At 46.4% G+C, this 26,926-nt stretch overlaps 1 protein-coding gene across 1 annotated transcript; it reads left to right on the forward strand.

Moving 5' to 3' along the window:
- Positions 1–23,997: 23,997 nt before the first annotated feature.
- Positions 23,998–25,344, forward strand: LOC119378405 (mitochondrial folate transporter/carrier). Its single transcript, XM_037647565.2, has one exon. It carries the CDS (start codon positions 24,105–24,107, stop codon positions 25,062–25,064), a length of 960 nt encoding a protein of 319 aa, XP_037503493.1. The 5' UTR covers positions 23,998–24,104; the 3' UTR covers positions 25,065–25,344.
- The last annotated feature ends 1,582 nt before the right edge of the window (positions 25,345–26,926 follow it).

A 26,926-nucleotide genomic window follows, 5' to 3' on the forward strand; every position in this document is an offset into this window, starting at 1 on the left:
CAAGGCGTTCCATTGCCTTTTCCATTGCTTTTCGACCTCATCCGCAATGGACAGGGAAAGAGACGCTTCCAGTGATGTATTATGATGGGCTGCAGCCCCGGCGTGCCCCTGAGTTCAAGACTAAATTCAGCTATGGATTATCAGCGCAGTGCGATTCATTGCACAAATAACACTTCGTTACAAAATTTTGCATTGACTGAGTTCTGAGTCTCAGCACAAATTCGGCCTCTGGGAGCTGCCCTACATCCTTTCATAGTGTGACCATAGCGCCGCACTTTACACACTGGAGAGCACGACGGGGTAGCGGTTCCACTCTGTAAATTAGGGGCGCGCTTTAATTTCCGCTGGACGAATTGACCCGGCGAATGTTACGATGACGGACTACGTTGGGACCTTATCCTACGACACGTGCACACCGATAAACTGAAATCGCACCAGCCTCGGCAAACATCCTTAATACCACAGATAGAGTCATGTTGACATCGATGTCACGGACAAGGCCTTTCACGCATGCTATAGGTAAGGTGGAATAAATGCGCTCACCGGATTGGTAGCGAACACCGATCACTTTAGCAGGTCTTGTACACATAGCTGATCTAATGAAAAGCAGAGAATGCCTCCCCTGCCAAACTGGTGGACCTGTGATGCTTTGGAAATGAGTTGTTGCCGATCTAAGCTCCGCCTGGTTCCCTTTCCGATTCTTCATCGTATGATGCCTTGATTGCTTGGTACAAGGGCCACAGGAACGGATGAGATGCAGTTGTGCGAAAAAAGGTCCACTGGCAACCTCCTGCGGTTCAAGACAAGCAGACTAGAGGAGAGCCCTCGTCCAGGTGACGAAAGCGGCATCTGTCTGGTCTTACTAGCCAAAAATGCACTCACTAAACAACAGTAACACTAGAGCAACACTTAATAAGAAGTAATTTCTGCAGCAACTACTCAATTTTGGCCACAAACCCCAGAGCAGGCAAGCGAACCAAAACTGCAGGCTTGCTTTGAATCACTTATTATAAATGTTCACGATTCGAGCACTTCGTCGTCATCTTTTCTCCTCCTTCACGTACCGCTGGCGGCTATTTACCAGAAATCACATACACTGCGTGTGAACCAATTTCATGACAATGAGCGTACAAACATACTCGAGTGGCACTCGCTGTCTGGAATCAATAGTCACTTTGCACCCAAAATCACAGCCACACAGAAACACGAAGGAACAGACAGGACGGGCGCTCGCTTTCAACTGTTTTATTCCCTGATGATTATAGGCTAATAAATCCGCTTTTCGCCAATGCATGCTCAACGTGACTGTACCTTCGTCTACACAATCCCGCTATCGAACTCTTTCTAGATACCGCACGTCCCGTTCATACGGATTTATTGATGTTTCACTTATACAATCACTACCCTTCTTTTTGAAGAACGCCTCCAAAATTTCCCGTGCTACCTTGTTCTTGCTTCTTCCCAAGATCCGCATCTCCGTGAAGCGTGGCGTGTATCAACATGATGTCACATGCGCTCTTCAATGCGCATCCTCCTTATTTCCAACAGTAAGCGTGTGCTCCCTCGCTCGATCATTGACGACGCGCCCCGTCTGGCCAACATAGCTTTTACCGCACGTTAAGGAACACTAAAGGCGAAAAAACAATTTTTAGCGCATTAGAAAATTACAATTTCACAACACCGAAAACACCACTCTTACAGCGAGAAGACGCTTGGTAACAGAGAAAACGCCCGAAAGAAAATGCGGGTGGCGACGCCACCTTGAAATTCCCGCACCAAGCGCCATGACGTCATAGATTTTGATGGCGTCGACTAGGCCATACGTACGCGATTATTAATCGGTAAAAATGAAGTACATCGTACCCTGGGGGGGGGGGGGGCAATGACATAACATACCAAGTTTCAGGAAATATCATGAGCCAATGTTGCCTAACGAAGAAAAATACAATTTGCAATTCGGGACGTCACGCGCAGAGATTTAAGCGTGAAGTTTAAAGATGAAACAGACGTTAATTTTCTCCATTATTATTATTATGCATATGACGATCAAAGTAACGACGTTAGATTTCTCAGAGTACAATTAATCAATCTAAGTCATTCATTGTTTTACATTAGTGCCCCTTTAAGGGTATTTCGTACACCACTTCAGTGGCACACTTAGTGAACGGTCTAGCATGCTTCTTTTTGCAGAATTTCGGCTGTTGAGCGTGACTTGCTGTTATGCGAGGGTACAGAACTTCGCCAGTTTTGGGCCGCGAAGACCAGTGGTACGCCATGCCGATGCCGACTCGCAACCTGTTAAAGGCATGTATACAAGGTACCACCTCAGGCCGTTCTTTTTCCTTCGCGCTTCAGCCGGGCCATTTTCCGCCTTCTACAGAAGCATTCCGCAACAGCAGACAACATCGAGTGAGAACCCCGCGCCTTCAAACGTTCTACTTGCACGCTAAAACTAGACTCCATGACATGCGGACACGACTTCTGAAGTGCGGACATTAAGGAAATCATTGCAATGCCCGGATGAAGCGCTAAGGGAAAAAGGACGGCCTTAGGTGGTCCGTTATATATATAGGTTACAACAATCTTAAACAGGTTACGAGTCGGCATGGCGTACCGCGGGTGTTCGCGGCCCCAAACAAACAGGCGAAGTTGTGCCCTCGCATACCAGCAAGTCATGCTCAGCAGCCGAAAGGCTGCAAAAAGAAGCATTATCGGCCGTTCACTCAGTGCGCCACTGAAGTGGTTTGCGAATACCCTTAACGTGCTGTAAAAGCTATGCTGAAAAGGCGGGGCGCTGCGTGAATGATCGAGCGAGGGAGCAGGCACTTATTGTTAGAAATAAGGAGGGTGCACATTTAAGAGCGCATGTGACATCATGGGGATGCACGCCACGCTTCACGGAGACACGGATCTTAGGAAGAAACAAGAACAAGGTAGCACGGGATATTTTGGAGGCGTTTTTCACAAAGAAGAAGGGTACAGTGATTGTATGAGCGAAACTTCAGTAAACCTGTATGAACGGGAAGTGCGGTATCTAGAAATTGTTCGATAGCGTGGTTACGTAGACGAAGGCACGCTGCGCATGCGTTGCCGAAAAGTGGATTTATTAGCCCGTAATCGTCAGGGAATAAACAGTCGTAAGTGAACGCCCGTCCTGTCTATGTGTTCCTTCGTGTTTCTATGTGGTCGTGATTTTGGCGCGAAGTTTATTGATTTCATGCCAACATACAGGTAGCGTGTAAACCGTTTTCATAATACGACGTTATACAACATAACAACACGCATGAACTACTTTCATGCCAATACGCACTAAACGCGCACTGCGTAAAAAAAATTCATGAGCCACTCCACTCTTTGATGGTGGATGACCTGCGAAGCTGTGTAGCATGCGGCACAGTGGTGGCACAGAAATTTGATTAATGACACGGACAGGGACCAATTTTGAGAAAGGTACAAAAAGCTGGAGAAAGTCCTTTTGACTTTAGTGTACGCTCCTTTAAAGTGACTGATAACCAACTGTCATGGTACCTGTTTAATGAACATATAGCCTACCGGTCTGGGAGTGTAAATCACGGAATTGTAAGGCGGTAATGTCGTGAACATTTATAATAAGAATTTTTCGATCTGCGGCTACTATGATGTCGTTCACACAACACATGCTGCAAACAGGGGAGGTGCGTGACAGCTGCTTGTGTATGGACGCTGTAGTTTGCTGCGCATGCCACGCTGACTGCACGCATGCGCGGCAACCACAGGGCCCATACACGAAGCGCCGTCGCTCGACATGTTCTCGACATGTTCCACTAGTTGCCGCAAGGACATGACCGCTTCTCAGCGTCAACTCCATTTCCTCGTAAAGAGCACAGAATAGAGCGGGTGTAAAAAATAATATTCAGACTCCAATTTTGAACACTAACTATGCTGCCATACAATCATCATACTAGGTACAGCAAACGAAACGACTCCGTATGCCGCATCGAGGCTCTTCCGCTAGGCTGCACGAGATACCGCCCATTTTTCTCTTTTTTTTTAATTCTAAGCGTCATTCAAAAATACGAGGGGCGTTCAATAAAGATTTCCCCTGACTAACTTCCATTTATTGCAGGATGCTGAAACTGCGAATGTGTTTATGACATAAGTCACTGTAGGTCATGTGCCAATTTGCAACTCTAAACTAACAACGGTCTTTCTTTTAGAGGTGCTGAAGTGGTGTGAGGTTGTGATAATGGATGCAGTGGAATACAGAGCAGCAGTCAAGTTCCCGTACTTGAAAGGCCGCACTCCAAGGGAGACGTTCGATGAGATAAAGAGGTTTATGGAGAGGATTTTCCATCATATGATGTAGTGAATAACTGGCATCGCCAATTCAAATATGGTCTGATTTCCGTGGAAGCGGCTCCGATTGCAGGGCGACCCCACTACGCTGTCAATGAACACACCATCCAGCAAGTGAAGGCCGCCATTTTGGAAAATCACCGCATTAGCGTTCGAGACCTAGCCCAACATGTCAAGATTAGCGTGGGCTCCATGGAAAAAAAACATTCAGGACCATCTTCATATGCGTAAGGTATCCGATCGCTGGGTCGCCGGCTGCTCACACCTTTCTAAAAGCAGGCACGAGTCGAATGCTCCCAGGCTCTTTTGACCATGTGCCATGGAAACCAGCAGGACTTTTTCAACAGACTGATTACACAAGATGAATGCTGGGTCCATCACTGTAATCCGGAGACTAAGTCCAGACGATGCAATGGAAGCATTTGGACTCACCGCCTCCAAAGAAAGCACGCACCCAGCCGTCGACGGGCAAGGTCATGCTCACAGTCTTTTGGGACCAGCACGGAGTAGTCTTGATGGATTTCCTAGCAAAGGGTGCCACGATTACTGGGGCAAACTATGCTTCCTGCTGCACTGCTGCGGAATTGCGAGAGACCATCAAAAACAAGAGACGTGGAATGCTCACCAAAGTCCGCCTTCTGCGAGACCATACCCCAGTTCACAACTCACATGTTGCCCAGACGGAAGCACGCTACTGCGGCTTTGAAATTCTACCGCATTCCCGTTATTCACCCGACCTCACACCATCGGACTTCCACCTCGATCCAACATTGAAGTCATATTTAAAGGGCAAGCATTTTCCAGATGATGAGACTCTGATTTCTGAAGTTACAACATGGCTTTTGGAGCAACCTGTCGACTTCTACAAGTGAGTGTTTATAGTTGCATAAAAAGATGGGAGAAGTGTGTGTCCGGGGTGTCACCTATGCAGAGAAGGGCTAATAAATCTGCAAAGTTTCGTTGCTCTACGTCCACAGAAGTGGGTCAGGGGAATCTTTATTGAACGCCCCTCGTAATTCGTACCCTGTGGATATTCATTTGATGATACTTTTCCTAATTTGCAAAATTACTCCCCCCATCATGCTTTAGACCTGCAGAGCATTAGAACTAACATTATTATCTACAGATGCATCACAGTGTGACGAAAAGTCAGGTGTTGTATATTTAGCCCGAATTTGGATTGGTCTTATTCCCTTCGACTACCCGATTTCATACCCGTTTTTTGGCTGAATGTCTGGCAGTAGTGCTCGCATTGCGCAAGTGAACTCGGCAAATACATGTGCCGTTATAATCACAGATTCTCTATCTCTCTGTGCTGCACTTTCTGCTGGGGCTGACTCGCACGTAATAAATGCGTTTCGTGCACTGGTATACCCGCGCATTTGAGAAAAGTTCGATTAGTTTAGGTTCCTGGAGACGAAGGATTGCTCCTAAGTGGAATCGCCGATTCTTTAGCGAAGTAGTCGATCAGTGGACTGATTTTACCTTATTTTCTATCATCCGCTTGTGTGACGGCTGCGCGATTTCGCAGGCGTACCATTATGGAAGTCTTTACAGACACAGCACTGACAAGTTCCACAGAATATCGGCACTTATATATTCCTGGCGGAGGTCATTTTGTCAAACCCGTAAACTGGAAGTGTCAATTACGAGACTGCGCTGTCGTGTACCGAAACTAAATTTCTATCAACACAGGTCTGCTCAGGCACCTTCTCCACTGTGCGCTTTCTGTGGTGAGCTAGAAACTATTGATCATTTCTTTCTGACCTGCAGGCGATATACTACAGCACGAAAAACCCTTTTGGAAACACCTTTTCGTGCTATTGGAATGGATTTATCCGTGCCTGTGATTTTGTCTTTTGGAGCCTCTATTTCTGGGTTCTCCAATGCGAAGGTTTGCGTGGCCGTGAGGGATTATCTCAATGAAACCAATCGGTTAACTAGCTATATATACTATTATTCTTCTGTGTCGACACATGTATATATTTAAAAAAAATTAGGGCAATAGGCTTGGCCTGACGGTCCCGACGCGGGAGTCGCCCACTGCGCGCTAGGGCGCGTCCCGCAGGACCTCATTAAAAAATCAATCAATCAATCAATCAATCAATCGATCAATCGATCAATCAATCAATCAATCAGTTGATTTATTTTATTTTATTAATAATTTTTTTGTCCGTATTTGATCAAGCGCAAAAATGTCCTATCAAATATGTAATGTTTCTATTCGGTAACCTCCCTTCTAAAGTTCTAAAACATTTTATAAAACCACTCAATTCTTCGCCAATCCCCCACAGTGGCGTGAGCCACAGTTGAAGGTGAACAAGTACAATAAGAACTAGGGAAAAGAAGAAGATGCTTTTAATGAGAAGAAGGAGGAGAGGTCGGCCTGGAAAAGCGGGTTCTAGCCTGCTACTCCTCACGGGGGTAAGGGGAAAGGGGAAAGAAAGAGAAAGAGGGAGGTGTGATGATAGGCGAAGATGGTATGGCAAATGAGTCACTGTACACACTGTTTTGCACGGGGACAGGGCACGCGCAAAAGTCTTTATGCCGCACATGCTCTAAAGACGAGCAATCTAAACCTGTATCACTTAGAAATCTCAATAGGCACTTAAATTCGTTGGGCCTGGTCTGCATGCTCCCAAGCATGGACCCGCTGTGGAGCACATGGATGAGAGTCAGCTGGAGACGCAAAACGAGCTTGAAAAAAAAAATACGTCCCTTCAACTCGCTCAAAAGAAGACTACATCTTCAAAGGAAGTCCAGCTATGAGCGTGGTGAATTGAGACATATTGAATGTTTCTTATTACGTGGGCATTCGGTTCAAATCTTTAAAGCCATTTTTCTCAAAACATGTTTTTTTTTTGCATGAGTGATTGTTAGCGACTCTAAGTCAGCCATTAAGAACTATGATATGGCCTGGATCTCTGCTGCAGCCGCCAAAGTTCTGAGACAAGGACCAGTACCCGCAGAGCAAATCTCACTCATATGGTCCCCGGCCCATTAAGGTCTGAAGGGGAACGAGAAGGCGCAGATCTATCCAGAGGCAGCTAAACAGCTGAACAAAAAAAGAGGAAATTATGTGGCGAAAATTGCAAACCCGGGTGTTTCCAAACCCTACAGTAAATGGCACCCGGAAGTGTTTGATTCCCGATGTGCGCACTGTAATAGCACTGCAGGTCTAGTGCATATGGTCTGGACCTGCCCTTCCTACAACGATCCAAGCAGAAACGTAGAATCCTGGGAGGCCTTATTACGTAGCCAAGACGCCGAAGAACAACGTAAAGTCATCGGTCTCGCCCTGACCGCAGCCGAGTCCCAAGGAATTCCGGCTGACGGCTATGGCGATGAACGGGGGCAGAGGCCAAAGGCCTCCTACCCCGTCATTCTGTACGGGTGTAAATAAATGTTATCTCTCTCTCTCTTGCATCCTACAGTTACAACAACTGTGATAACTTTCCTTCAATAAGTTGTTTCCACAATAAAGTTGTTTCCATCCATAACTTTCCTTCTACTGAATATTTTCGCATAAAATTTGGCGTGGTATTTTTTTAGAGGCGGATCTATACAGTCAAGCAGAATAATTGAAAACGAGCAGTAACTTTTTGTATTATGGTCAACTGTGTGCAAAACAAACCTGTCAAATGTCATCTTTATTGTCTTTTTATGACAACACACCTTAGCATAGAGATGGGGTGATCGTGGAGATTAGATGCACAAGATATTGTCCTCCCTACGTACATGCTAAGTCGCTTTTGAATACACCAACCATTTGTAGCTATGACTGTTGGCGCAGCATGCATATTCTTGCACATTTTGATTTTTATAACTTTTACTTTTACATTTCTAGCGATTTCGTCATGGTAAAGTTCAAATTTTCCTAAGCTCTACAAGCCAAAACCATAATTATAACTTTTGGACGACATTTCTAAAATTTTTCTCGAAGGTGGTGACCGACCCTAAAATCATAATTCTGCATGGTTTCCTAAAAGTGCCCGTCTTTCGCAAATATGGACACATATAATCAGACGAGTAAGAGGCTTATCCCTGCTTGACTACAAATATTGTTGTTACAAACAAATATCCAATATATTTTAAAATATTCTTTTCCCAAGGTCTGTAAGGGACTGTTTACGAGATTTTAAGAAAAAAGAAACCGAATGCTTTTTTGTTTTTTTTTTTCAATTTCAAATAGTGTTCATTTTCGTCAAAAATCGAAATTTGCGCGTCACTTTGAGGCTTCCCATGTAACACAAAACCTCTAAAAGACGTCTCGAAACGGCTACGGACGGCTATAGACGTCTTGGTTTACGAGAAGATCAAGATAGACATTTTTGCAAAATAAAGCACTCGCCTCTCAAATATGCTTGCGTACTGTTTATTACCGTTTCAACAGCTACGACATAGCCAGAGTGTATTCTGCCAAAGAAGTCCACAACGTCTACTTTGAGACATTTTTAGACATTGCGAGGGGAAAGTGAGCGCGCAACGACTATTCAAATGATTCTTTAAATGTTTTGTCCACGAGCGCAAAGACGCACAAAACGGCATGTCTAAAGAGCGGTGACTGTCGCTTTAATGAAAGAAGAGACGCAGAAAACAAAGCCTCAAATAAGTGGTTTCGCTCCGCAACGCGGGTTTCTATCAGCAGGCGGCTAAGGCCGCGCAACGCTCGCGCAACAGCGAACGACAACAGAAGCAAACGCAGGCAATGCCAGGCAAGCATGCTACTGATGCTACGCAGTCGGAGGCTCGAAGCGGGTGTTGTCGAAGCGCGCATGTTTACCCCTGCATTCAAGAACATCTTTTCACTCGGCGCTCCACCTTGACTCAATGTCGATGGCAGATACACATATTGGCAGGAATGTTCACTAAATATTGAGCAATAGGCGGGATTATTTTGTGAGAACCGTTGTGTCTTTTCTGTTGAATGGTGACGCTGTGCTCAGCTCGGTCAAGTGAAGGGTGAGGCTTGTTTCAGAATACTTGTTCCTTCCTCCCCCTTTCCCCTCTTCATCCACTAGTTCGCGCCAGCCGCCAGTTCGCGGCGGCAGCGGCGGCTCGATCGGCGGCTGGCTAGACGGCGGCAGGCGGTGATTTGCGTTTTGTGTAGCGTTGTCAGCTTTTGTTTGTGAACGGATGAACGATTACGGGCTGTTTGGCATCAAGTAAAGGTGATCATACTGTCTGTCGCATATTTTCCATCAGTGTTTGGTGAAACAAGCTTTACTGTGTGTTTGCGACGGTACGTTCATTGGTACGTTCGTTTCAAGAAGCGATTGTTCTGCTCACCACCTTCGTTGCAGCCAGACAAACAGCTAAGAACGTGTGCACGTTCGGATAGAGTGCTTTTTTCGGTAAGTGCACCTGACTTTTCGTCGTTTTTACTGAAAGGTTTTAGAACTGTGATTAAAATGTGAACAGTTCTTTGCTAGGTTGAACCGCGTGGTCGAACGCGAAACTATTGGCCTCGAGGAGTTACGGAGTCCGCCCCTCTATCGGACGCGCCTCGATTGCGTGCGAGGCAGGATACCGCCGGCGCGCTCCCCATAGGTTTTGCTGTCGGCGCTCTACAAAAACACCTCGCGGAAGCCCTCCAGGGCATTTCTGTAAGTACTTTCGAAATGAACTGTGTTCTTTAATGTCAACATAATCACTTTCGACGAACTGAAAGCACAAGATAGTCTACAGTCGCTGTCTCTTTGCAGAAAACCGAGCACCCGCTTCACGCTGTCACCGCGTTGCAGACCCCTGAACCGGCTTCTTGCGTGAAAGGTAGTCACTCGCCGAGGTGCAAACTATGCGAAATATCTCGTTAGAGTAGACTGCCTGTATAACCAAACGGAGCATAACAGAAAGAAGCCCCAAGCCAGCGATCGCACGGGTTCGCGACGACTGACGGTTCCTCTGCATGTATGAGCGTCTGCAATGTATGTTCGTACTGATGGTTTCGCTTTTGCTACGAGCGCATTTTGGCACCGCGCTGTGAACTTTAGGCCGCAAAATATGAGAATTTGTGAGTAAACAAACAACTACTGTGCGCGGACGCTATCAGAGCAGTTCAAAAACAATTCCTTACAACTGCGGCTTCGGTGCGCATTGCAACTTTCTGATCTGCCGTCCCGACGATTCAGTGTTTTTTTTTCTTTTTGGTCTAAATTCGGGTACGTGTCAATGTCATTTGACAAGTTGTCTCGCACTGCGTATTGATCGGTCTTCTCAGCGGGCAAATGCCGCTGCTTATGTTTCTTTATTCCGCGCATTCGTTTCGTTTGGTGCTCACACAAAACGTGAGCAAATGCGACGCCTTTTTTTTAATGCTCCTTAATTATCGTTCCGTTTGCATTCCAGTGAACTTGCCACTCTCTGTCATCAACAAATTCAGTAGCCAAGCTTCACCACTTCGAGATTGCTGGTGGAAGAAGAACCAGTCTACGAGACCGAGCATGTAGTAGCATGCGACGCCTAGAAAAGAAAGAAAATACAGTAACGTTTGCGGACTTGTTCTGCAAACGTCGGCTGTGAACTAGCACCCACATGAACTTGAAATAGCGGTCAATAAAATAGAAGTTATTGCAGCAACCAACAGCCGCAAAACAGGATAGTAATATTTAATTGCCATGTACCCCAGCAATTTTTGGCAGCAGTGTCGTGTCTAACGCCAACAGGGTGGCATCTTTCCCACGTAAATAAATGAGGCTCCAGAAAATACATGGGGTTGGCCGGTGGGCCAATCACGGAGGCAATGCAAAATTATGTAGCTTATGAAGCAATGCATGCCTCATCAAATAGGAAAGTTGCCCGTCGGCGTCCCGCGTCGGCGGCGTCAACACGAGTGATGCAAAAAATATCGTCACGTGATGGTGTCACCATAGGACGTCATCATGACGTCACAGATCGCCAAAATAGGTAGCGTCATTATGACGTCACATAATGGACGTCACATGATGACGTATTCACACGTCCTGGTCGCTTTGCATTGCCTCCGTGATCGGTCACGGAGGCCGCGCAAAACCGCGTTAGGCGCAGAACGCTTTTGGAGGGGGGCGCGGGAGAATCAGTACATCGACTGACAAGAAGATGGCTTTCGCCTTCTAGTCATTTAGTCATTCAACGTATCTAAACAAGACTTTGTGCATCTGCAGCCGATTTTGTGGACGCTGAGCACGGGGGCGACGATCAAGAGGTCGCATTGGAGGGTTCTGAGATGGCATCGCACGTGGTAAAAGGTAGCGCTTTACCATCCTGTGGCAGATAAGCATCATTTGCCGGCGGGAAGCGCGCGCGAGCCATCGTCTCAGTGCGCGCTGTCTGCTACTTACCGACATCGCAGGCCCCGAAGCAGTAACAAAAGTCCTTCGTCGCGGAAGTGCTTGTTGCACACAAGACTCGTAGCGGATGGCTACTTGCGGTTCTTAGCTTTACAACCCATGCTTCACGCTGTTTCTTGTCCCGCGGTTACCAGTGCAGGCTGACACTGGGCTCCTTTGCGTAAGCGCGGCACTGCGGCACCGAGCGGTAGAGCCCCATGTTCGTCGCCTTCGGAGGCAGCCACTCTATTACAATAGTTTCAATTGAGTAGAAATGAGAGAAAACTTCCGAATTGAACAGACAGCAGCGCATGTGGGACTTGAAACTCGTTTTCAAAGCACGCGGCAGCGCGCCACAAGCAGCCGACGCGGCCGCTGAGACCACGTGATCCTGCCAAGCACGTCACGCCGACGGTGGCGCCGGCGTTTCCAGTGGTGGGCCTCGAGGCCAATACGCGCCGGTGCGACTCGCCCTAGTTTTAGTAATTATGTTTTGCGCGTTACAGCTCGTGGCTCTACGCATGCACGCTAGTGACAGGCCGACATAGTTTAAGCAGCATGCTTACAACTATGCCAGCCTGTCGCTGACAAAGTGCAAAGCTTCTACCGTATAGGCGCCTCGCCTGTAGGTGTGGTTACGATTGATGGTCGTTTCTTAATACATGACAGCATTTATCATATCTGTAATTGGAAATGTTTCTTTAGAGTGACTTGATGATCTGTTATTTGTTGTAAATCCTGCGTAGCTTACTTTCTTTCTCTGTATGCAGCTTTTCTTCACTGCTGTTTGTGCAAGATATTGGGCCTGAGACCACGCCAGCTAATGCGGAAGCCAGTGCAGTTTCTTTGACGAGACTTGGAGTGCATTGATGCAGAATTTTATTACGTTGCTGCTGTGCCACTCAGCTTCACCTTGTGCGGTCACCTTCCTGCGTGTTTTGTGCCACATTTGGTTGTGCTTTATTCGTTAATAAAGCCGATTTGACAACATCATGGGATAATTTATTGTTGCTGAGAAGCACGATTATTTATTTGCGCGCCATCCGCTAAACGTCATTTATGTAGTACAGTATACGTGTTGATCCCCTGCGTACGTGTTCAAATTTATTATAAACCGATGTCTTTTATATGAAAATTGGATATGTATGGTGTGCTGAAGTAGCCAATAATTTCCCGCGGCATATATGAGTGACCGCAACAACTTGATTCGGTCCGCAATAAACGCGAGTAAACTCAGCGTCGAAAATTGTATATGCAACAGTGAGGACATGCGTGGGTGAACAGGTATGTACGTATGTTAGTGATCTTGCTTGATTGTTTGGTCACTTGCTCGACGACTGACATAGGAAGTGGGAGAAAAAAACAGGAAAGTGCTCTCGCGGGAGCTCTTTCGGTCCCTTCAATCTCTATCTTCCTATGGTAGCCGTCAGGCTGCCGAACAAACATGCTGCAAAGACAGTTATAATAGTTTATTTATATTTCGAAAGCCCAAAATTTCGAAAACGCCGAAAAAAACAAAAACGTCTAGAAAACGCCTCAACTTGATCTGTCAAAACGTCTTTAAAGACGTCAACTAGCGGGACATTGCACAGCTATCAGACGTCGAAAAGAGTCTACGGCTACGGGAATGTCTTGACCAAGGACGTCTATTAGCCCTCTTTGGTAGCCGTTCAAGACGTCCTTTTAGACGGCAAATAGCTCCTTTTGTGTTACATGCGTTTTGTGATAACGCTTGGCGAGTAGCGGCGTGTAACTGGCGAAAAGTGCAAGCCAGTTTCGAGGCGTACACGTGCATAACTTTATTTGCCACGTGCATCACGTGTGGTTCGGGCCAACGCTGCACACCCTTCGCCTCGCTTCTGTCGGGCTCGTGTCGTCAGCTACGAAGCGCAAGAGCAAACCGACTTTTAAGCAAACAAACGATTTTCATAATGCGCTGTAAACTGGCGCTTGTCGTCCGCTAGTAGGGCGTCATCAGGCAGTTGCATGGGAGTGTCGGCGAGCCACAGGACGAAGTCAGCGCTTACGTTTTGGTGGTGATTGTGGGAAATGATATGTTGAGAGTTACTCTATGGTTTACAGCATTGCTTTGCTCATATAAACTTTTGTAACGCTACACTGGGCTGAACGACTCTCCTCATCTCTTGGCAAGCCAGTAGTGAACACTCGTACGATTGTTTGTGGAGCCATCTTTCAGGGCAGGGCAGGAACTCATTGATGTAACAAAACATTGCATAGCGAGAAGGTATTGGCATTGATTGTTATCAGATGTGCTAGGTTCTACCGAAAGATAACAATGTAGTTATGCAGCCTGCTCTGATAGGACGGCAGTAAAATACAACTGCTCTTCAATGCGAGACCCCGACACCACACATACTTTCCAAAATTATAAAATACTAAGAAATAACAGAGAACTGAGTAGTGGTAGTATTCATCTAAAAAGAAAGGGCGTGCAAAACACGGACACAAGAAAGAATATCAGGACACCAAAAAGCCGACTAAAAACTGAAGAGACCGCACAACAACAGTTGGAAAGAAAGAAGGCACGAAAACTTATCTGCGCATCGCAAGGCACAAGGCGAATAACCTATTCAATCAAGCACGCGTGGCGGTCTACGTGGAAGATAACTGTTAAGGCATTTGATTTCCTCTTTATGACAAGTTAATCGACGGTTGCCTCACGCATGCGCTACCACTATTCTCGATATGCCATGCTTCAATCATCAGGCGCGTTTCTTCATTTCTATGACGGTTACAACACTGCGCATTCATCGAATTTTGGCGTGCACTTATAATCTCGACAATGTAAAGATAGATTAGAAGGTGAGCCTCCTGTTAGCGATCTTTTATGCTCCAACAATATCTGATTAATGCATCGGCCCGTTTGTCCTACGGAGAAGCGGCCGCAGCTGAAGGGACCCTTATACACCGCACTCGTACGGCAATCAGTGAATTTGTGGTGTGTTTTTACGAAACAAATATCGGTCCGCTCCTGTCTTTTACAGTTGTTGTCGGCGTTTGTGGTGTCCTGACTTCTTTCTTGTGTCCGTGTTTGCACGCCCCTGTCTTGTGAGGATGGAAAAAGCGCTAGAAGGTAGCAACATTGGATTTAATTTGTCACACAAGCAGGTCGGCACGATGGTTGAGCAGAAGCTTCCAGGTCTATTTTATGCTGATGATATTGTCTTATTTGCGGACAGTCAAGATGATATACAGCGACTGGCAGATATATGCGGAAGGGAATGTGAGGCTCTAGGACTAGGATTTAGTGCAACAAAATGTGGATTGATAGTATTCAATGATCACGAGGACCATGCGGTCTTTATACAGGGCCAAAAATACCGAGGGTAAGCGAGTACAAGTACCTCGGAGTATGGGTAAATGAGGGGGATAGATATATGGAGGTACAAGAGAAAGCATCGGTAGCAAAGGGAAAGAGGAATGCTGCAATTATGAAGCACAGAGCTTTATGGGGATACAATAGGTACGAGGTGCTTCGAGGGCTGTGGAAGGGTGTGATGGTCCCGGGGCTTACATTTGGGAACTCAGTAGTGTGCATGAAGTAAGAGGTACAATCAGGAATGGATGTAAATCAAAGGACGGTGGGCCGCCTCGCGTTGGGCGCTCACGGGAAGACGACAAATGAGGCTGTAAAGGGTGATATGGGATGGACAGGCTTTGAAGTGAGGGAAGCTCAGAGCAAAATGAGATTCGAAGAGAGGCTGAGGAAAATGAAGAACAATAGATGGGCAGAGAAGGTTTTCAGGTATTTGTATAGAAAAGCGTTGACACGCAGTGGAGAAAAAGAACTAGGAGGCTCATCAGTAAATATACGGCTAGCAGTGCGGGCGATATGGCAACAAGGAGCATTAAGCGGAAGGTCAGAGAGGCGGAGAGGACTTATTGGATGGCAGCGATGGAAAAGAAGCCGGCTCTGAGTAACTACCGAAAGGGAAAAAACGAAATAAAGAGGGAAAGGTTTTATGATAATTCAAGGGGGAGCGCTTTACTATTTGAAACAAGGTCGGGCTGCCTTAGAACGCGTAGTTATAAAGCGAGATTCAGTAACGAAGAAGAACAATGTACATGCTGCGGGGGAACTAAGGAAACGATGGAACATGTACTGATTGAATGTGGCGATATTCACCCAGGTATACGTGTGGGCACGAGTCTACATGAAGCCTTGGGTTTTAGGGACAACAATGGAAAGCTGCACACGTCCGCGATAGAAATAAGTGAGAGACGGTTAGAGTATTGGTGGCAGAAAAGTAGAGATAAAGAACAAAAATAAATAATGGGGGAAAAATAAGGTCATTCTGCCTTAAGAGGCAGAGAGATGGACCGTGAATTTATATTTTTTGGGTATAATAACATAGATTTAATCAATGTAGATAAGGTATTAGGCCAACATGAAACAAGGAAGCTTTTTTTTTTTTCGAGCCTGGTGGCAGACATGTCACCGCCCCGTTTTAAAGGGGACGCTCATAGCATCCATCCATCCATCCTGAAAACTTCTCTTGCGGGGTGCGAAGCGCGTCCCCTGGTCGGGGTTACGCTGTAGTTCCGGGGGGGATCAACAAACGCGGAGTTGAAGGCGGTAAGAGGGCCACCACAATGACACTTAAAAGAGACCACAAAAAAAATGGAGGGAGGAGGGGGTCGAGCATTTTATTCTTTTTTTAAGCTGATTCCCCTGCAGCGCATGTTCACGCCATTCATTCGTTTGAAGGACCTTTGTCGATCGGCACCACGCGTGCCGCTTTGCTGCACTTACGTATGCTTGTTTTTCTGAAGGATCGGCATTTGTGTCTGTCCGCAAACTGCAACTGTATCAAAGACGGTCTGCCGCTGCATCTGGACGGGAGGGACGCGCTACAGCCTCCGGCGGTCGTGCACATAGGGCATGCAGCGTAAGTGCAGAGAAATTGCTGGGGCAGCGTTTGACAACAAAAACAGCTGGACCCAACGAAGCTAGGAGTGGCCGCAGTGCGGTAACAATAAAAGCAAGAAAAAAAAAAACAGGAGGGTGGTGACAGCAAAACCATACTCGTGTACAGAAAAAGGAGGAAAACCAGAGCGCTTGTGGTTTGTGTTTCTCCTGGTCCTACGTCCTTTTGCGCGCTCAAAGTTTTTAATAAAAAGGAGATGTAGAGGGGAGACTGAAGTAGCTGTTATTAGGAAGCGGGAGACCAGTAGGGATTGGGCTCCTTTTGGGATGCTCCAGTGCCTGTTAGATCAACGTCGTCGTCGGCTGTTTATTGGTCGTGACCATTTCTGCATTGTTAATCATGGCAAGCATTTGCGCATACGTAGGCAGGGGTTTGTGTTAATAAAATCAGATCAGACGTCTATCAGGCCAGGAGGAGGAGCAAATCTGCCTGCTCACTGGTGGGTGTGCGGCTGTTCTCCTGATCTGAAAGGCACGCAAATTATTGGTAAGGGAACCACGAAATTAATTCGAACGTGAAGTTACTGAAGCGCAAATCTGGAAAACATACGGTTTGAACAAATGCATTATTGTATCTGTCACTATCAAAGAAAAAGATTGCTTATTTAAAAAAAATGTGGTTACTGATGTCATTCTCTCTTATTGTGAATCACACGTGTTTTATGTACGACGCATGCGCGCTTGGCTTATCAGGGAGTTAACGTTACGTGGTTTCATTAAACCTGTTGCTAGTTCCGGCGATTGTCTTCTCTTCTTGTGTAAGCGTCCGTAAGCTGGTTTTTTCGTTTCTTCAAGTATGTGTACCAACAGGCCCAGCAACAGGTCCTCCTATTACACAGACCAGCTCATATATGCGAATTAAAAAAAGAAAAAAAAAAGTGAGGCGTTGTTGTGGGGCTCGAAAGGCGAGAGTGAAGTCACTATGATCGTTACAGTGGCGAAAGGGCATTGAAAATTGTATCGATCAGCAGGACAAAAAAAAAAACAAAAAAACTTCAACCCCCCAACTACACGCCCTATCTGTTACTGCAGCGGCTACGTGGAGGAGCATTCATCTATGCAATAGCCGCTTAAAACCTCGCCCACCCTTCGTAAATCAGTCAAAACGACAGTAATTTATTCCACAACTCACAGAAAAGTTGCATCAAAAGAAGCTCCGTGTGTTGTGCACCGTAACTTTGACTTTTCTTGCGCGCAAAACAGCAACTCGCGCTAGCCGCGCCCAGCAATCCGCCGGAAAGTTTCAGGTGACGCTGGGAGCCGCGCCGCCTGTCGGCGGCGACATGAAGTGCGTCACGCTCCGCCGCTCAGTGAGCGCACTACAAATTTCTAGAACACTGTAAGTGGAGGAGACGCCCCTCAGCTGAAGCCGCGCGCCGCCATATTGCCATAGGCAGAAGGCGCGCCTTCCGCAACGCATGCTGCAGCGGCTGCATAGATGTTCCAGATGTTCTCTGGTGCGGTGGCGTCCGGGCGTTGTTGGGTACATCGTGCGTTGCGTACGGCTACATAAATCGAGCGAAAAGGTACTCTGGGGTGAAGTTTCAGTTGTAAGCAGAACATTTCGAGCTTGATGAAAGCTTCTCTGTATGCCGGAACCACGGTGTAAGAAAAATAATTTAGGTGTGGACACTCCGCCCGACGGCGCGTCCACATAATGTTCGCCTCTTTCCTCCTCTCGGCCCCCATGTCGCAGCGCCTTTCACGCAACCGCGGCCGGCGCATGTACTATAGAAGACGAGCTGCGTGCGTAGCGTCCGTAACGGCGTTGCGCACGTGAGAAGTCAGCGAGCAGAAAGACTGCTCACGCGCTCTAAGCAAGACGCCGCGCTTTTACGTAGGCAACGCTGTTAGGGACGCTATGTGCGTCGGGTGCACGGTGTCGCGAGAAACACGGTATACGTTCCTTGCTCTAGTTGCTAGCGTGCACGGTTAAAAAAATGCAATGAGGTGAAAAAAAATAAAGAAAAACGCGCGTTCGCCTCGTCGCAATAGGTTTCTTAAGCCCCCATGTCGCAGCGCCCCCCACGAAACTGCGGCCGGCGCATGTATTAAAGGCGAACATTATCTGGACGCGCTCTCCTTCGCGGCGGGCGGAGAGTGTCCACACCTAAATTATTTTTCTTACACCGTGGCCGGAACGCATGCTGACAGCTCGCAACCTGTCTCTAATTTCACATCTGACGGTCATTCTTTTTTCCTAACCGGTTTCTTAAGAAGCCAAATGTTCGAAGCACGTTGGGGCAGGCTGTTTGACGGGAAGTCTGGAAGCCAAAAGACGGCGATCACATATATGTTCGAGGCACTTCTCGCCGAATTGTTTCGACTGGACTAGGCTGCGACCCGGTAGTTGTTCGACTGTGCTTGCCGCATTTGTACAACACTTGCAAAACCCAGTGATAAACATTCTTGTGCTTGTTGATAGCACTGGTGCGGAGCGCAAATAGGAAAAGGACGCATCGTTTGCTATTCGTTGAAATTATATAAATAGGCGACTCCCTAGATTTCGTTATCGGTTGCCCTGTTGTGTTATAAAAGGGTAGCTCGCAGCTACGAGGTTAAGTAACGTCATTTGGGCAATACACGAGGACCTGTTTTTTCTTACATCCGTGCCTTTTCTTTTGTTATTTGTATTGCTTTATGCAGCGCAGCGAGTAAAACGAGTAGGTCTAAACTGTGCAATGCTCGTTCCAGCTGAGCGACCTAACCGAGGCCCCGGAGTACTCCGGCCGTTATATGTGTTCAAATTGAAAAAAGTTGTTGAAGATGTGACAGTTGCATCACCTACACGGCAGCATTACGAAGAAACGCTTATATATGTTTCCTAAGGGGAGATAAACAGTTCAAGATGAAAATTCTGCAGCAGAAAAATTGCAGGCTGACCAAAGAGAGCGAGGTTCGATCCTCAAGCGATAATAAACGAGATCAAGGATCAAAAGCTCATGTCTGAGTAGGGCAGGGGGGGGGGGGGGTCACTGCGGTCTCTCCACAAACATACAACCCCTCCACAGGGCACGAAAAGACCAGAAAGGCACGTATATCCATCCGAGCTGCGGGCGTTTGCGTTACGCTGCACTTCTTTTCTCCATCAGCTTATGAGTATGTACATTCGAAGTTTAATCGAGCACTGTAGCAGAGAATTCCATCAAAAGAAATGCTGCCTTCATAGATGAGTCACTGTCTCGAAAAGGATAGCCCAATTAATGCAGCCCAAAAACTATGCTGTACTTATAGATTGTTGATGACAAATGAGCAAACATGTTGGGATTGTGGGCGACTAAGTGGGTAGATATGTAGATTTTGGGCTGGAATGCATGATGACAGACTGCGTGTATATATGCTCGTTGGCTTAAACTTACGACTTAGGTTGCCACTTAATTGGGCGTTTTTAATTGATTCATTCCTCCCCATGTAACACAAAAGAAGCTATTTCCCGTCTAAAAGACGTCTTGAACGGCTATCAAAAAGGGCTAATAGACGTCTTGGTCAAGACATTCCCGTAGCCGTAGACGTCTATCCGACGTCTGATAGCTGTGCTAATGTCCCGCTAGTTGACGTCTTTAGAAGACGTTTTGAAAAGACCAAGATAAGACGTTTTATAGACGTTCTTGTTTTTTCGCCGTTTTCGAAATTTTGGACTTTCGAAATATAAAACAGACTAATATAACTGTCTTTGCAGCATGTTTGGTCGGCAGCCTGACGGCTACCATAGGAAGATGGAGATTGAAGGGACCGAAAGAGCTCCCGCGAAAGCACTTTCCTGTTTTTCTCCCACTTCCTATGTCAGTCATCGAGCAAGTGACCAAACAATCAAGCAAGATCACTAACATACGTATACATACCTGTTCACCCACGCATGTCCTCACTGTTGCATATATAAATTTTCGACGCTGAGTTTACTCGCGTTTATTGCGGACCGAATCAAGTTGTTGCGGTCGCTCATATATGCCGCGTGAATTATTGGCTACTTCAGCACACCATACATATCCAATTTTCATATAAAAGACATCGGTTTATAATAAATTTGAACACGTACGCAGGGGATCAACACGTATACTGTACTACAAAAATGACGTTTAACGGATGGCGCGCAAATAAATAATCGCGCTTCTCAGCAACAATAAATTATTCCATGATGTTGTCAAATCGGCTTTATTAATGAATAAAGCACAACCAAATGTGGCACAAAACACGTCGGAAGGTGACCGCACAAGGTGAAGCTGAGTGGCACGGCAGCGACGTAAATAAAATTCTGCATGAATGCACTCCAAGTCTCGTCAAAGAAACTGCACTGGCTTCCGCATTAGCTGGAGTGGTCTCAGGCCCAATATCTTGCACAAACAGCAGTGAAGAAAAGCTGCATACAGAGAAAGCAAGTAAGCTACGCAGGATTTACAACAAATAAGAGATCATCAAGTCACTCTAAAGAAACATTTCCAATTACAGATATGATAAAATGCTGCCATGTATTAAGAAACGACAATCATAACCGCACCTACAGGCGAGGCGCCGAGGGTAGAAGCTTTGCACTTTGTCAGCGACAGGCCGGCATAGTTGTAAGCATGCATGCTTGCTTAAACTATGTCGGCCTGTCACTAGCGTGCGTGCGTGGAGCCACGAGCTGTAACGCGCAAAACATAATTACTCAAAATAGGGCGAGTCTGTCTGGCTTACGATTCGCACCGGCGCGTATACTATAGTTTCGCGTTCGACCACGCGGTTCAACCTAGCAAAGAACTGTTCACATTTTAATCACAATTCTAGAACCTTTCGGTAAAAACGACGAAAAGTCAGGTGCACTTACCGAAAAAAGCACTCTATCCGAACGTGCACACGTTCTTAGCTGTTTGTCTGGCTGCAACGAAGGTGGTGAGCAGAACAATCGCTTCTTGAAACGAACGTACCGACGAACGTACCGTCGCAAAAGCACAGTAAAGCTTGTTTCACCAAACACTGATGGAAAATATGCGACAGACAGTATGATCACTGTTACTTTATGCCAAACAGCCCGTAATCCGTTCATCCGTTCACAAACAAAAGCTGACAACGCTACACAAAACGCAAATGTCCGCCGGCCGTCGCCTAGTTCTGCTGCCGATCGAGCCGCTGCGAACTGGCGGCTGGCGCGAACTAGTGGAGGAAGAGGGGAAAGGGGGAGGAAGGAACAAGTATTCTGAAACAAGCCTCACCCTTCACTCGACCGAGCTGAGCACAGCGTCACCATTCAACAGAAAAAACACAACGGTTCTCACAAAATGATCCCGCCTATTGCTCAATATTTAGTGAACATTCCTGCCAATAGGTGTGTCTGCCATCGACATTGAGTCAAGGTGGAGCGCCGAGTGAAAAGATGTTCTTGAATTCAGGGGTAAACACGTAAACATGCGCGCTTCGACAACACCCGCTTCGAGCCTCCGACTGCGTAGCACATGGCGTAGCATATCAGCTATCAGTTCAGTAGCATGCTTGCCTAGCTTGCCTGCGTTGCTTCTGTTGTTCGCTGTTGCGCGAGCGTTGCGCGGCCTTAGCCGCCTTGCTTGAAAAGAATATACTTACCAAACTGCTGATAGAAACCCGCGTTGCGGAGCGAAACCAATTATTTTGAGGGCTTTGTTTTCTGCGTCTCTTCTTTCACTACAGCGACAGTCACCGCTCTTTAGACATGCCGTTTTGGAGTCTTTGCGCTCGTGGACAAAAAATTTGAAGAATCATTTAGATAGTCGTTGCGCGCGCACGTCCCCCATCCACGAAACACGAAACCTCTATAAAACGTTTTATAGAGGTTTAGAGAGCTTTTAAACGTTTTAAAGACGTTTTATAGAGGTTTTGTGTTTCATGGGCAGAATGTCTAAAAATGTCTCAAAGTAGACGTTGTGGACTTCTTTGGCAGAATACAGTCTGGCTATGTCGTAGCTGTTGAAAACGGTAATAAACAGTACGCAGGCATATTTGAGAGGCAAGTGCTTTATTTTGCAAAAATGTCTATTCTTGATCTTCTCGTAAACCAAGACGTCTATAGCCGTCCGTAGCCGTTTCGAGACGAACGCCAACCGGAAGTGCACCGCGGGGGGGTCGGAGCAACCCGAGAAAAACGAGCGCGCTCTGGCTGGCTCTGGCAGCCCGCGGGTAGCCAGAAGTGGAAAATCGAAGAGCCCCATTGACAGGATAAGAGAGAGCCGATCCAACGAAATAGTATCGAAATGCTATATCTATTGAAATAGTGTCGACTGCAAGCTGAATGCCCATATTTGAAGCACGTCCATGCAAACCTAAAACTATTTTTTTTGGGGAGGTTACGAGCTTGTCTTGAGAAAATAAATGGCTTTCAAGCCTTGATGAGCATCCTTCTTGGTGAGCATATCCTTTAGTGTGGAGCTTTGGACACCCACATAAAGTGGCCAAACTCCACATATGCGTAAGACTCTGTCACATGACGAATGAAATGAACAGGAAAATGAGTGCCGAGAAGTGAGGTGTGCTCTTACGAAGATGATTATATTTAAAAACCAATGATACAGACCCTTCATCGGTGTGCATGCTTGCAGGGAAAATGCCAAAAGAATCAGAATAAAACTGACTGCGTTCTTATCGGCCATTTGGCTTCTTATTCTTGACAACTTCTCCCTTAATGCTCGCCATAACCGTTAAAAACCACGGCGGAGAGACGCGATCAGCGCGGCGGGTGCGCTTTAGCTCCCGCTTCTTGCCTATGGCAAGATGGCCGCCGCGCGCGCGGCGCGGCTTCACTGCGGCCCATTGGTAAGTATAGGCGGCCTCCACTCCAGCAAGTTTTATAACCTCCTTGAACCGAACGCTTTGCCCACCTAACCACCTAACGTCTCCTTCCACCCGGTGGCAGGAGACACTGCCGTATACCCACACTGGGGGATTGGCCAAGAACCGGTTAGTTTTTAAAGGAAAAATTGAAATTGAAGTTCAAACTTTGTTGAATTAATACGAAAGAAGTATAAATGAATTAGAGTTAAAATTACACTAATAATAATAATATAGAATAGAATTAATAAAACCGATAATTTGGGGGAAAATAGAAATATTTTGGAAAGGTAAATTTTACAATTTAAATCTTTTTGAACCTTTAATAAACTCCTGCAATGCATCAGCAATCTTCCCTTCACTGTGGCCCAGAGAAAAAGCCCCGAAAGACAGTACATTTTGTTAATTTAATTCCAATCTAAGCAGCGCGACCAGGGCGAACCAGCCACAAAAATGTGTTTGTCTAACGATGATGATAGTACTTGCAGCGCCATCTCACCTCGCTCTATTGTAGTTCAGTACGCCGCCGCTACCCTTATTTCCACTCTATAGTGAACTAGAATATTCCACTCTATGCTTATTTCCGTACTACAGCCAAAGGTAGAGTTTCCGTTCTCTAATGTGGTAGATGTTACAGTCGCTAGGTAAGTGTAGCCATGTGTTTATGTTCCAGCGAGTACGTTGCTTACTGAGGTGTTCTTCACTATGAGTTTGGCGCGGACTGGCGGAACGACGAAACAATGTCCAGATTGTTAAAGATGTCGTGCGAATGCACCGGCAACGGTGATCACCGCAAACCAGCAAGTATCTTGTCGTTCCTGTCGTATGTGAAGCCGGGTCATCTGATTGCTGGAGTATCCGGTGGTGTAGCTTCAACCTTAGCTGTACATCCGTTTGACTTGTTAAAGATAAGGCTCGCAGTGAATGATGGTGCGGTTTCAAGCCGACCCCACTACCGTGGATTTCTCAACGCGGTCGTTACGATTTTCAGTCAAGAAGGCATCATTGGATTTTACCGAGGTGTTACACCCAACTGCATCGGCGCTGGTGCCTCTTGGGGTTTTTATTTCTTCTTCTACAACGCCATCAAATCGCAGTTGTCATTGAGTGCTCGCAACGAACATCTCGGACCGGGGCAACACATGCAGGCCGCCGCCGAGGCTGGAGTTCTGACATTGCTTATGACAAATCCGATATGGGTTGTGAAGACGAGGATGTGCCTACAGTACAACACATCACAACTGCCAGATGAACTGCGATATAAGAGCACGTGGGACGCCCTGAGAAAAATATACCACTGCGATGGGGTTAGGGGCCTTTATCGAGGCTTCATACCAGGCGTCTTTGGAGTGTCGCACGGTGCGCTGCAGTTTATGGCTTACGAGGAAATGAAGAAGTTCTACCACAGCTACTACGGCGCCGGCAGTCAACTAGGCACGCTTGAGTATCTCGTCTTTGCCGCCCTCTCGAAACTTTTCGCGACCACATTGACGTACCCTTATCAGGTAGTGCGGGCGAGACTACAGGATCAGCACAAGAAGTACTCCAGCATCGCCGACTGCATATCGAGGACTTGGCGATTTGAAGGCTACGGGGGTTTTTACAAGGGCCTAGTGCCGAACGTACTCCGCGTGACCCCGGCTACTGCAATCACATTTGTGGTATACGAGAACATTTCCAAGTGGCTTGTCAACACTTAGATTACGACGCAAGAAAGTGCACAGTGTATACAATTGACAAGTTGTTTTAGTGTCACAAAATATGTGCTTTTCACACATGCTATTGTTTCTAAGATGCCTTGAGTTCATTTAGCCAAAGAAAAAACATGCGGTGCAGTGTGCGGTTTTGTGTTATTGTGGCTGAAACTAGTCATACAACGACGAAGCATAAATGTGCATTGTAGTGATGGCTCACTGTACTTATGCGTATTGGTAGCGTGTTTTCTTTTTCATCGTTTTAAATAAATATTTGAAACAAGAAGAGTGACTTGTGAAAATACTTTTTGCCATATTTTCAAACCTATTTTCAGAGTGGAGTGTTTGTAGAAGAGGCCTCTGGCATGTAAGAAGCCTTCATAGATGCAGTAATGCATTTGCTGGACCGAGCTGGTGCATTCCTGAACACATAACAGGGCAGCGCAAGAAAACACAGACAGAGAAAGGTAGTACACAAAACGAGTGCAAACTTCCTACTTTATTCCAGAACTACAAACGCCCCGCCACGGTGGTCTAGTGAATATGGCGCTCGACTGCTGACCCGAAGGTCGCGGGATCGAATCCCGGCCGCGGTGGCTGCATTTTCGACGGAGGTGAAAATGTTTGAGGCCCGTGCACTTAGATTTAGGTGCACGTTAAAGAACCCCAGGTGATCGAAATTTCCGGAGCCCTCCACTACGGCGTCTCTCATAATCATATAGCGGTTTTGGGACGTTAAACCCCAGATATTATTATTATACCAGAACACCAAAGTGGGGCTATATGAATAGACACGAGAGAAAAATCTGTCTTCAAGACACCACTTGGAAACCATTCAGATTCAAACGACAGGTAGCACACTGAACCGAAATGATGGAACCCTTCCTCATATCTACACCTGCTGCTTACATCATATTTTAAAGCCTTCATAAACATCGCTTCCTCATTTTCATTGTAAACGAGGCTCTGATCAGGGAAGCCGAAGTGTCTTTTTCGTATTCTTTTTCATGGTCGGTGTCCCTCTTAATTTTTATGATGAATACACACTTGCCAACAACAAACTTTTTATAAAGAATTGCACTGCTATATCATATAAGAGAGGGGGAATTGCTTGAGGGGCTTCTTTCTTTGTTAGATGCAACTAATAAAACCAACAGACAAGCTTGATTGTCTGTTAGTTTCATTAGTTACTGCTATATCATGGTGCCTATATCAGTGAGACGCCCTCATTAAGACATATTTCACATACCAACTGGATCATGCCATTGTCATGCACAGAATCCCAGATAAATCAATTGCAGGAAATTAAAAGATGCTAAAAAATGAAACAGTGGGTGTCATTTAAACAGAAGCATAAAAAAACTGCAGCGAGCTAAGTGAAAGAAGGCATGCTTAGTAATTTTCAGAATACCCATTAATAAAAAAATTGGGGAGGGGCGAAGCATGTAGGGAAGGCTGTTTCAGCTCCACTAACGTGAAACCTGTGGAGGGGCGAAGCATGCAGTGTGCACCGGTGTTTCCCCCAGCAAAATCGATGCTGATGGGCAATGAGAGACAGAAGATAGATTACACACACAGACCCGCAGTCCGCTTTTAGTTAACGTGCACACTGCAAATCTTTATTCAACTACGCACAAAAGAAATCTCCCACCGGCACTACATTGCAGGTCAAAATCCAGTGCCTATACATACGCGGTGGCTGGTGAACGGTTGTGCAGCGCGAGCAGCCTGTTTTTTTAATCAAGAAACTCGTTAGCAGACGCTGCCTGCGTCGGCGTTGTCTCTCGCGGGCGAGGGTGCGTTCTCGTTCCTTGCGAGCTGGTAGTTCAGCATTCATCACAGAATGAGCATTTCCACAGCCAATGCGT

Source organism: Rhipicephalus sanguineus, unplaced genomic scaffold, assembly GCF_013339695.2.
Source record: "Rhipicephalus sanguineus isolate Rsan-2018 unplaced genomic scaffold, BIME_Rsan_1.4 Seq8252, whole genome shotgun sequence".
In the NCBI taxonomy this organism is placed as follows: Eukaryota; Metazoa; Arthropoda; class Arachnida; order Ixodida; family Ixodidae; genus Rhipicephalus; species Rhipicephalus sanguineus.